Here is a 12,602-nt window from a genome sequence, read left to right on the forward strand (position 1 = left end):
AGATCAAGTTATCTAAATCAGTTTGAGACACGTTATCTCGAGGAGGGAGGTAAATGCAACAAACTGTAAGCAGAAATTGAATGGAAATTTGAACAGCAATTGCTTGTAAATGAGTGTTAATTGTGATTGTATGGGATGGATATACAGTGGAAGTCATGATCATGACTCCACCACAAGCTTTATTATTGTCTGTATTGTCTTTTCTATTTACATTATAGCCGCGAAGTTTGGTTGTTTGATTTGGCTTTAAGGAGGTTTCTTGAATACAAATGCAGCATGGTGCGAATTTATTAATAATGTCAATGACGTCGGGTTTCGTAGAGTTAAAGCTTCTACAATTCCAGGATATTATTTTGGCCATTACCTTTTAATTTTAAGTTTTGTATTTTTCGGACAGAGGTTTTTTCCCTAGGATAGAACAAAGTCCTTGAACCTGCTTGGCCTGACGATGGTATGTCTGGGCCTCAAGTTTCTGGAAGTCTGTTCTGGAACTGGAACAGAAGACTCTTGATTTGGTATTGTAGGTTCAACTACTGCACTCTGCGAATCAGCACTTGAAGGAATGGGAGATGGTACTTCAGTCTCAACACTCGTTGCTGGTGGAGATGATACACTAGGGTCGGACGGAACAGTCAACGGATCAGGAATACGTTTCCGCATTTGATCCACATGACGTTTAACTACCTCGCCTCCTGTAGTCACAGCTTGGTAGGAAACTGGACCTGTGGGTTTAATGACCGTTGCTGAAAACCACTTTGGACCCTGTCCATAGTTTCTCACAAAGGCTGGATCGTCGGCACTGAACGATCTTGGAAGAGAACTACCATTTTTTCTATACGCATCTTGCTCTTGTCTCAACTTCCTCTCAGCCGTCAGATCTGGATGGAGTCTATCTAAGACGGTCCTTAGCTTCCTCCCCATCAACAGTTCCGCAGGACTAGCACCTGTTGTGGTGGTGGGAGTACAATGTTGTTGAAGAAGGAACTTGGCAAGCCTCTTCCTCCAATTTCCCTTCACAATGCGCCTTAGGGCATCTTTGACGGTCTGGACTGTTCTTTCAGCCTGACCATTTCCGGACGGACGTCTTGGTGCGATCATGACCCTTCGGACGAGATTCCTCTCAAAGAAAATCTGGTACTCCGATGCTCGAAACTGACCTCCGTTATCGGAAACGATGACTTCAGGTATCCCATGGGTAGCAAAGATTTCTCCCAGGACGTCGACTGTTGCAGAGGCAGAAGTCATCTGACGCACTTCTATCCACTTTGACATGGCATCTACTATGATGAGGAATTCTTGTCCCTGGAACGGACCTGCAAAATCTATATGAAGAAGGGACCAAGGTTTCTCTGGAATCTCCCATGGATGCACTGAAGCTTTAGGATGGGCATGGCGTGTCTGTTGACATTCCTGGCATCTTTGAACATGCACTTCTATGTCGTGGTCCATGCCTGGCCACCACACGTATGAACGTGCGAGAGCTTTCATTCTTTCGATCCCTGGGTGTCCCAGATGCAGAGCCTGGAGAACACGTGATTTTCCACACACTGGAATAACTACTCTATTACCCCATAACAAGCAATTTCGATGGGTTGAAAGTTCGTTACGTTTTGAAAAAAAAGTCTGAAATTTATTATCTGGTTTTTCATTTGGCCCTCCTCTCAAAACCCAATTTAGTACTCTTGACAAAATTGGATTACGCAATGTTAATTTTGCTATTTCTGCTGCCTGAAGCGGAGGATCTTGTAAGTCCTCGGTAAACAATACCTCTAAAGGAGCGGGAACCTCAAATTTATCAGTCTCTCTTGGGAGTCTACTTAAAGAATCTGCGTTTTGAATCTTTTTCCCTGGTCTATGAATTAGAGTATACTCATATGCATTAAGTATTAAAGACCATCTCAGCATACGCGGAGACAAAATTTCTTTAGTAGGCTTATTTCTTGAAAAAATTCCTAGCAGAGGCTGATGATCAGTTATAATAGTGAATTTATGTCCATAAACAAAATGATGAAATTTTTTTTATACCGAACACAATTGCCAACGCCTCTTTGTCCATTTGCGTGTAATTTCTTTCTGTCGACGCGAGCGTACGCGATGCGAAAGCTATTGGTGCTTCGCAACCATTTTCAAGAACATGACTTAAGACAGCTCCTACGCCAAACGGAGATGCATCGCAAGCTAAAGTTATCGGTAATTTTTCATCGAACGGAACCAAAACCGCTTCGGAACTGAACAATTCTTTTAAATATCGAAAAGCTTCATCGTGGACTTTAGATCATTTCCACACTGAATCCCTATCTAGAAGCCTATGTAATACTTCAGCTTTCGTAGCTTTGCCCTTTAGAAAAACTATTATAAAAGTTTATCAAACCCAAAAACGCATGTAACTGAACTTTATTTTTAGGTACCGGAAAAGCATGAATCGCTTCTACTTTAGACTTAGACTTAGAGGTTGGGCAGCTCTGACGAGCAGGGCACATCGACCAGAGGTCTATTGTACCCAAACCCTAAAATCATGATTAGCATGAAAGCCCTATGGCTGAAATAAAATTCAGCAAGCACCTTACAGGAACATCTTGCAGTTCCCAGGCATTGACAATATGCTGTCCTAAATGCTCAAATCTTTGAGCAGAATAGACCTCACAATCACAGAGTATGTGTCGTGATGTCTCTTCTTCTAGATGACATCCCCGACAAAGAGAATTTGAATCTATTCCCATAATGTTTAGGTGTCTTCTGAGGATACAGTGACCAGTAAGAAGACCAATGATCTTCCTTATACTGTTTCTGTTAAGCTTTAAGAGCTCCTTTTGACGTACACTAGGACAGTCTCGATTCAGCTCCTTAGCTTGTCTTTGACCGTCAGCAGCGCGCCACTGCTCATGGGCGATCTTGCCGTAGAGCTTGAATATGGTTGCCCTAAATGAGGAGGGAGAAATTCCCAGCGCAGGTTCAGGGCCCCAAAAAATTGCATTAGAGCCAGCCCGTGCTGCTTCGTCAGCTAGCTCATTTCCACCGATACCCATATGTCCTGGTACCCAATGCAGGGATACCTTGTTATGAGTGGACAGGTCACAGAGGACCGAGAAGCATTCCCACACTAACAAAGAGGTGAATTTACACCTTGACAGTGATAGGAGAGCAGCCTGACTGTCAGAACAGATGCGGATAGTCGTATTTTGATATCCTTTGTCTATGCATAACTTGCAGCACAAGATAATAGCATAGACCTCAGCCTGAAAAACGGTGGCATAATTTCCCAGGGGAAAGTGAAGTTTGGTACCATCATTGGAGCAGTAAATTCCTGCTCCTGATTTGGCCATCAGTGTACCATATCAGGCATTTGCCTTTAAGCCACCGAGGAGAATTAAACCATTCATCTCTAGTAGGAAAATGGATCTTGAAGGGCTTGTGAAAAGCGTATCTTAGTGACATATAATCACTAGGCATAATAAAAGAGGATAAATCCTTCACTTGTGAAACAAGATGTCCCCATGACAAGTGTTTGGAATTCTCTTTCCATAGGCCAAGGTACATAAGACGCTTTACGCCTGTCTGAGCTTCAACTTCAATGCGTAAGTTTAATGGAAGAAGCCCAAGTAAGTTCTCTAGAGCAGCTGTAGCAGTGGTCCTGAGACAGCCTGACAGGGCTACACAGACCATTCTTTGTAGTCTGTTAAGATTAGACCTTGCAGAGCTCAATCTAGTCCTTGACCACCAGACGATTGCGCCATAAGTAATGATAGGACTAATAATCATTGAGTATATCCAGTAGACTATTTTGGGGGACAGTCCCCATGTTCTACCAATAGCATTTCTACAAGACCAGAAAATTTTTCTGGCCCTGTTGGTGAAGTATTCAAGTTGAAGACCCCAATTTAGTTTGGAGTCAAAATAAACCCCGAGAAACTTGACTTTCTCCGTGAGTTCCAATTTATGGTCCAGATAGTATACATTACCTAGATCAAGTTGCCTTTTCCGTGTGAAGGCTACATAACTTATCTTGCATGGATTGACAGATAAGCCTGATTTAAAACACCATCTAGCTACTTCTAGGAGTTCCATTATTCATGATATCAGAGACAGTTTTTCCATGTTTGCCTCTGACAACAATAACACCGTCATCAGCGTACCCGATACAGGGAATGCCAAGAGCAGTTAACCGAACTAACAGGGAGTCCATTACCATACACCATAGGATAGGGGACAAAACCCCTCCCTGGGGGCATCCGGCAGTTGCATGCACTTTCATGCTTGCACCCAATAGAGAGGAACAAACGTACCTAGAGGAAAGCAAATTCGCTATCCATCTGGTAATTATTGAGTTTATGCCTCTGTTCCTATGTGCATTGATGATAGTCTCAACAGGGACTTTATCAAACGCACCTTCAATATCAATGAAAACCGCGAGAGCCATCTCCTTATCTGTGATAGATTTCTCAAGCAGGTAGGAGAGCTCATACAGAGCGGTGTCTGTAGACTTGCCTGGTTGATAGGCATGCTGTGAGGAGGACAGTGACCTTTCTATGAGCACAGTGTCTCTGAGGTGTCTGTCAATTAGCTTTTCTATCGTTTTCAACAGACAGGAAGTGAGGCTGATTGGTCTGAATGATTTAGCCTCAAAATAATTCTCCTTACCTGGTTTTGGTATGAAAATCACCCTGGTATTCCTCCAAGAGAGAGGTATATACCCAAATGCTATGCAGGATCGAAAAATCCTACATAGAATAGGGGCCAGTGTATTCACCCCCTGGATAAGCATCATTGGTATGATGTTGTCCATGCCTGGTGACTTGTAGGGCTTAAAAGACTTTATGGCCCATACAACCTTCTCATAGGAGACCACCATTTTGGCGGCCTCCCAGTCATTCCTAATACAAGTAGTTGTGGTAGTAATATGTAGATTTTCATTCTCCACAGGATGAGATCCAGGGAGTAATCCAGGCTTCTAGTAATTCTCCAAGAGCCTCTTCTCCTGATTCACTGTATCTTCCGTTTGCAAGACGGATAGCATTTAAACTCCAATTAAAGTCTTTAGTAAGAATATTTGCAATCTTTGCGGTGGCAGAATTAGTATTAATGCCATCGCAGAAAGTCTGCCATGAGCGACGTTTAGATGCTCTGATCGCCTTGTTATAAGCAGTTAGAGCGTTTCTGTAGGACTGCCATTCACCAGATTTCTTTGCTCTGTTAAATAACTTCCTACATTTCTTACGTAATTTACTAAGCTCAGAAGACCACCAAGGAACTCTCCTTGGGGTGCTAGTAGACGTAACCTGACAAGAAATATGATATGAATCGAGTATGATCTGTTGCACTTGGTCAACAGTCCACTCCACATCATTAACATTATTGTACTTAGCAGAGAAGCTCCCCATCTTCCTCTCCAGAGCTGCTCTAAAGGAACCCCAATCAGCTGTTCTGGGGTTCCTCCTTACGACCTTCAGTCCTGAGAGGCCTTTAATAGAGAAAGTAATTAGTTGGTGATCTGAGGCAGTGACTGCCCCAGATACCTTCCAATCATTAACGTAATCTACTGTTTTAGAGTTACGTAAAGTAAGGTCAATGACTTCCCTTCTGTTACACGTAACAAAGGTAGGTTCATTGCCTTTATTAAGGACATACAAATTAAAATTTAAAATATGTTCCAAGAGTACATCCCCCCGCTGGTTACAATCACTGCTACCCCACACTGTGTGGTGAGCATTTACATCACAGCCAAAGATGAATCTACAGCTTGAACTACAGTGGGCAATTAGGGCCCTAGTAATGTCAGCTAATGGATCCTTCTCCTGATAGGGGAGATAGGCTGAGACTATGACAAAATCAGAGATTGACTTATTATCATAGAATTTTAGCTTTACTGCAACTAAATCCCTGTTAAGAAATTTAACAAGATTAAGGGCATTTAGATTAGACCTAGCTATTATGCAGGTCCTGGGAAGATCGCAATGGGTATCATAAAAGACATTAAAACCTTTAACATTGAGACCCATTATTTTGCCCTTGCGGGTCCAAGGCTCTTGTATAAGAGCAATATCTAGTTCTCCATCATTCAACCTTTTGGCCATAAGGCTTGAGGCAGCAATGCTATGATGGAGATTGATTTGACCAACCTTGATTGTAGCCATTGGTTAGCAGTATGAATGAAACCAGAATGGCTCCTATCCTGGTTATTTTTTGGAAGAAAGATCTTCCTTTATCAGCTCCATTGCTTCATCAATACCAAGCATGGAAACTGGTGAGTCAGGTTGTAATGTTACGTCTGACCCAGAGTCCAACCCAAGCTCTGAAAAATCAAGAGCCCCAATTGAACTTACCTTGGAATCAGGGGAATTTGCCGGCCAAGGTTCCTCCTCCTGTTCCATGTCCTCTTGGACATCAGGTTCTATAGGGAGGTCCGATGTTGTTGGAGCCTCAACTGCTTTTTTCCTGTTAGGATCGTGGATAATTTTAAATACTCCACGATCCACTCCAGTCAGTGCGCAAAAGTTTGCCCTTGCAATTGCTTCAGCGTCTTCAGGCTCCGACTCAAAGATCCATCTAGAGGTGCCAGGTCCCACAGCACTTTGCAGAACCCTCCACCCCATCGACTTCAACCCTGGGTTTAGTCTCTGAAGACGCCATAAAAAGGTGCTCTGCTCAGAGAATTGCTCCTTAGTTTTAAAGGCAACCTTCACGGGCTTGGGAAGCTCTTTTGCCCCTATGACCTTGAGCTTAATGTTACCCAAGGCTTTGTTGTTAAAGTGGTCTTTAATCCACCCAACAGTAAGATCATCACATTGAATTACCAGCGCTCCTCTTTGGAGGTGGTTATTATAAATCTCGGGCATTCTTTCGCCACCAGGAATGGCGTCAGTCCGCTCCAAGGTTTCCTTCAAGATGTTGTTTGAGTTTTCCAGAGAAAGCTTGTCCGGAGGAAAATCCTCCAGGACTATAGCAATCTTGGTAGACCCAGTTGCACAGGCAAAAGAGACCCCAGATTGGAGGCCCCCCGGTTGGATCCCCCTCTCCAGCTCGGCTATCCCCACTAGGGGGAACCACTCCGCTGGATTGGGCTTTCCTCCCAGGAACAACATCCTCCCTGGGCTTCTTTCCGGTTTGGGTTGGCGCATTGGGAGAGGGTGTTGCATCAGAAGACCTAGGTCTCTTAGCTCCTCCACTCGCCGCAATGGCCCTCATTTTTCTTAACTTCTTCTTCTGGCTCTTGGACAGTCCAATGGTACCAGACACACTGTCCCCCAAGTGCCTCTGGGGACCAGAGACTTCTACAGAGGAAGGGCCTGAACCTTTGGACGCCTCACCAGCATCCGAAGCAGACTGCAAAGTCACCCGAGGGCTTACCATATGCTACTGGAGACTGTATTACACTTTTCGAACAGGAACCTCTGCCTAATTCCTGAACGCATCCCTTGTTAACCGGCGCGACGGATGATGCCGTATCCAAGGTTTTTCTTTCGCTCATCATGATGTTTGCCTGCCATTTAGTTACCCAATGAGGGGTATCCAGGGGGCACCACGTGGAGGCGGCAGGCATTACCCCCCATCGCTTCTACTTTACTTTTGGAGGGGTGAATACCCTTCGCATCGATACGGTAGCCCAAAAAATCTACTTCCGTTACCCCAAATAAGCATTTGTTCCCGTTTGCTTTAAGTCCCGCTTTTCTCAAACAATCTAGTACTTGTTCCAAACGAGCGGCTAACTCTTCTTCCGAACTTCTTCTGACAAGTACATCATCAAAATATGGAACAACCCCTTCTAAATTTCGAAACAAATCTTCGATTAAATTTTGAAATATTCCTGGGGCTACGTTAATTCCAAATTGAAGTCTTTTTACCTTATACGCACACTTATGCGTGATGATAGTCTGAGCTTCAGCGGAAGCATCATCAACCGGTAATTGTAAATATGCTTGAGCCAAATCTATCTTAGCATAATAACCTTCTCCTTTAAGATTAGAAAGAAGGTGATTTACCGCGGGAATTGGATAAGGATGTGCGCTCATTGCTTTGTTTAACGTGATTTTATAATCACCGCACAAACGTACTTCACCTGACGGTTTAATCACTGGAACAACTCGTTTCAATAAATGCTGAGAGTCGATTAAATCTAGATCGAAAGTTTCACGTTATTTTGAGTCTTGAATGAAGTGAGCAGGCGTAAGGGGTTTCAATTCGTTGGGGTCGTCTGACAAATATGTTAATGGTCTCGCATTTATAGCCGCCTCACAGTCGTAAAGCAAAGTCAACATTTCTTCGTAGGTGACACAAGCTCTGCTCAAACATTTTCGAAGGAGTTCCTTAACGCAGCGAACCATTCGTTCCCAAAAACCACCATACCATGGAGATGGTGGGCTAAACAACCACTTAACTTTCTGTAGAGAACATTCTGTTTGTATGAAATCCCAATCTAAATATATTAACGCATTTGCTGTACCTACGAAATTCGTACCATTATCTGTATAAAGAGTAGAGCATCTTCCTCTCCTTGCCCAAAATCTTCGTAAGGCTTGCATAAATGATTCTGTGGAGAGAGATGAAACTAGCTCCAGGTGGACTGCTCGATATACTGCACACGTGAAAAGCCTTGTTTCCACCACGTAAGAAAAGAGGACCAGCTAGATCTGCGCCAGTTATCTGAAATGCTGAGACTCGGTTTACTCTGTCAGGCGGTAAAGGAGCTGGCTCAGTATTAACATTTCTAGTAGTCAGTTTTTTGCATGGTACACATTGTCGCAAAACGGCTCTTACAACTCTCCGTCCTTTGGGAATTCAGAATCTTTCTCTTAACTGTGCTAGTATCGTTAATACACCAGCATGCATCAAAGATCTATGAGTATGCAAAATGAGTCTTTCTAGAAGAGGATGGTCTGGTAAAACTATAGGATATGTGAAGTCCTCCGGATCTTGACTGAGGATAAGTCTTGTTTGAACTTTCAAAATTTCATTTTCTACGAAGAATTGTATTGTATCCTTGTACTTCTCACGTATGTCAGAAGGTCATTCATACTGTATGATTTTTTAAGAGTGTTTTCTGCACATTCAATCTCTTCACATGAGATCGCACCAGTCAACTTATAAGAGTTTTTCTTAATGCTGTTACAAAATCTCAGAACATAAGCAGTCATTCTAAGAATCCTTATGTAACTCGAAAAGTATAAAAATCTTTGTCCAAATTTCTCTTCGTTTTCAGCTGCTAAATTTGTTATCACTGTCTTACGTCGCTCCAGAAAAGCTTCATCCGGAACGGATATCTCAGACACTGGCCAAGATTTTGCTTCTTCGTATAACCAGCTGGGACTCTCCCACCACTGACTTTGCAATAGATCTGCCCAGTCGCAAAAGCGAGTAGCAAAGTCGGCAGGGATGACTTCTCCAGGTACATGTTTCGAGTCATCTATATTGGTCAATTCTCTGATTTCTTTCACTCGATTTCCAACGAATGTATTCTATGGCTCCTTTCTCGTAATCCAGCTCAAAACTGTCATTGAATCAGTCCAAAAAAGGGTTCTAGAGGAAATGGGCAGAACAGAACGTAGAGTTGCGGCTAAACGAGCTTCGAGGGCGGCTCCCAGTAATTCAAGTCTTGGGATGGTTAGTTTTTGCATTGGAGCAAGTCGAGCTTTAGCAGCTATTAATTTGACTGTCACTTGACTTCGGTATTCACATCGCAAGAAAGCACAAGTAGCATATGCAAAAGAAGATGCATCTGTGAAAATATGCAGTTCGACATTATCGTAATTTACAGGCAACATTCTTCGAGGAATGGTACATTCAGGTATGAGAGCAGTGGTTTTCTCCCACCGTCTGTACTTCTGCTCAAGTTGTGCTGATAATGCATCCTCCCAACTTAGTTTCTCTCTCCACGCTTCCTGCAAAAGGAATTTGGGCAACAATAGCGCTGGAGCAGTAAAGCCTATTGGATCGTAAATACTGTTGATGATAGAAAGAAGTAAACGTTTTTCACGTTTCAGAAGTAAACTGCCTTTTCATTGGCGGTAACTAAATTTAACGGCATCTTACATGAAAGTTCATCACTAACTAAATTCCATTTCATGCCAAGAACCATTTCCGTTTCTTGTCCTTCCCTAGAGTTATTGGAAGCCCAGCATCGTAATTCAAACCCACCTTCTTTCATTATTTGGATAGCTTGAGATTTTAAATGCTCCAGTTCATCGACGTTATTAACACTTGTGACTAGGTTGTCCACGTAAAATCCTTCTCTTAAATTATCAATCGTATTCTTAAGACTCTCTGTTTGGAATTTCTGCAATCCTAGATGATAATTTATTGTGGCATTTAGAAGAAATGGACTGGAAGACACACCAAACACCACTCTGCAGTGTCGATAAGTCTTAAATGTTGTGCATTCAGCGTCTTCCCACCACAAGAACCTTAGTACATCTCTGTCTTCGACTCTTAAACGTATCTGAAGAAATGCTTGTTTTAAGTCGGCAATAACTCCTAATGCCCCTGAACGGAATCTCAACAGTAATGGCAGTATCCTATGTATAAGATTCGGTCCCACACTTAAGCATTCATTCAAGGAAGCAAATCCAGGTTTCTTGAAAGATGCGTCGAAAACTGGTCGAACCTTCGTAGTATTGCTGGATAGCTTGATGACTGGTCTATGGGGGAGATAATGACCTGTTTTCGTAATCTGCTCTTTTGGTACAGTTTCTATAATACCTTCTGATTCCCATTGTTTAAATACAGCGTCGTAAGCATCAAAATAATTTTCGTTTAACAAACGTTTAGTTGCTGTGCGAAGTCTGGATTCTGCTATGTCATATTTATCATAAAGGGCAGGATGTCCAGCCAACCATGGCAAAGATACTTCATATCTCTGATCTTCACAGACTCTTAATGTTTCTCTGAAATGGATCAACGTTTCTTCCTCTAGTTGCATCTTATTTTTTCTTTCCACGGGATTTTCAATGCCTAAAACGTCCAAATCCCATATTTTTGGCAACTCCTTATTTTGCAAACTTAATGCGACTAAGTTAACCATTTTCTTTTTTCTTCCTAGACCTAAAATTGTCCAACCTAGTAAGGTTTCTATGGCTGAAACTCCCGATCTTAACACTTCTATTTTTCCAGTCAGAATTCTTCCAAGTACATCAGCTCCTAGAAGAACTCTTATAGGGGGCGTATCTTTTCCAACATCTGTTATTTCTATTCCTCGAGAAGCTAGATCAGCAAGTAAACTTCTATACTGTATCCTTGGTAGCTCTGAGCAAATTTTTGCTTGGTCAAGAAGAGATATTGAGGTCGTATATTTGCGATTTAAACTTTCAACAGTTACGATATATCTCTTATGCTCTGAAGCAGGAGAAGTTCCCCCACCAAACAGTCCTTGAGAAAACACTTCGCTTCCAGTGGGAGAAAGTTTCAGTTCTTCAGCCAAACTCTTTTCAATATAGGAACGCTGTGACCCATCATCCATTAGTGCACGAACACAGACTTCCTTGTCTCTGTTTCGTAGTCTGATCGTAATTGTTTTGAGATATATTTCACGTTCAGAAGGACGATTCGTGAACAATATTTCTGTTGCTTTCTGTTCATCACCTGCTATTTTGTCCTTAGACGAAGAATTAATTCCTTTACGTAGATCTGGGCAAAGTATTGTGCCATGCCTCCGTTTACAAACTAAGCACCTTACATTACTATGACATCTTTTTGCCATGTGACCAGATTTGAGGCAAACAAGACAGCATCTCTTTTGTATAACTCGTGATTTTCTGTCCTCATAACTCATTTCTGCTATTTTCTGACAGTCTTAACTTGGATGTGATCGGTCACAGAAAATACAATTGTTTTTTCCTACTGAGGTGTTGGCGATCAGTGTAGTAGCAGTAGGTTCATCTGTTTGGATCGATTTGTGGTAATCTTTTCGTTTCTCGCCACTTCCCTTATCTCTACCAAACCCTTCACGAGCTAAACTGATCATTTCTTCAGATTCGACCTCATGTCTCAAAAAACATTAGTTTTTCGAGGGATCTCTGACTGGTAACGCCATCAGTATTTTCAGAAATTCTACTCCGTTCCCAGGCTCGCATAACATTTTCAGGTAAGCATGACTCTACAAGATGCTCTAGAAAATCAGCAAATTTCTCTTTCGTACGTCCCAAACTTTCCAAAGCTCTTAATTTTGTCTCCAGCATATCGTAGAGGGTTGCTAAATCAGGAGAATTCTTTCCGGCAGTAGCATTTTTCATAACAAGTGAAAGGAGATCTCGAACGTATATTTGTACTAAAAGATCTTCTCGGCCAAACCTTAATTTCAATTATTTAATGGCTTTCGGATAATTCTCTGCTGTTATTGGGAAACTGGAAACTAATCTTGCTGCCCTGGATTCGGGTACCATAGATTGGTATAAATATTGGAACTTGTCGATCGCAGATAAATCTTCGGATTCATGAATTTTTGAAAATATACTCCGGAATGTGAGATATTCTTTAGGATCACCAGAGAATGTCTTCAATTCAAATTTCGGTAGTTTTAGTTTCACGGCATTAACCTCTAAAGAACTTTTGGCGATGGAACCGGAGTCCTTATTCAAAAAATTTGCGACTTTTGCGTCTAGTTCAAGATAATTATC

At 42.2% G+C, this 12,602-nt stretch overlaps 1 protein-coding gene across 1 annotated transcript; it reads right to left on the reverse strand.

Moving 5' to 3' along the window:
* Positions 1–8,129: 8,129 nt before the first annotated feature.
* LOC147801968 (uncharacterized) lies at positions 8,130–11,758 on the reverse strand. Its single transcript, XM_087154539.1, has 4 exons — positions 10,024–11,758; positions 9,531–9,916; positions 8,988–9,449; positions 8,130–8,375 (listed from the first exon to the last, which is right to left on the reverse strand). Exons 1-4 carry the CDS (start codon positions 11,756–11,758, stop codon positions 8,130–8,132), a joined length of 2,829 nt encoding a protein of 942 aa, XP_087010665.1.
* Positions 11,759–12,602: the final 844 nt, after the last annotated feature.

This window comes from Parasteatoda tepidariorum, chromosome 11 (genome assembly GCF_982258835.1).
Source record: "Parasteatoda tepidariorum strain Cologne lab strain chromosome 11, Ptep-v5.0, whole genome shotgun sequence".
In the NCBI taxonomy this organism is placed as follows: Eukaryota; Metazoa; Arthropoda; class Arachnida; order Araneae; family Theridiidae; genus Parasteatoda; species Parasteatoda tepidariorum.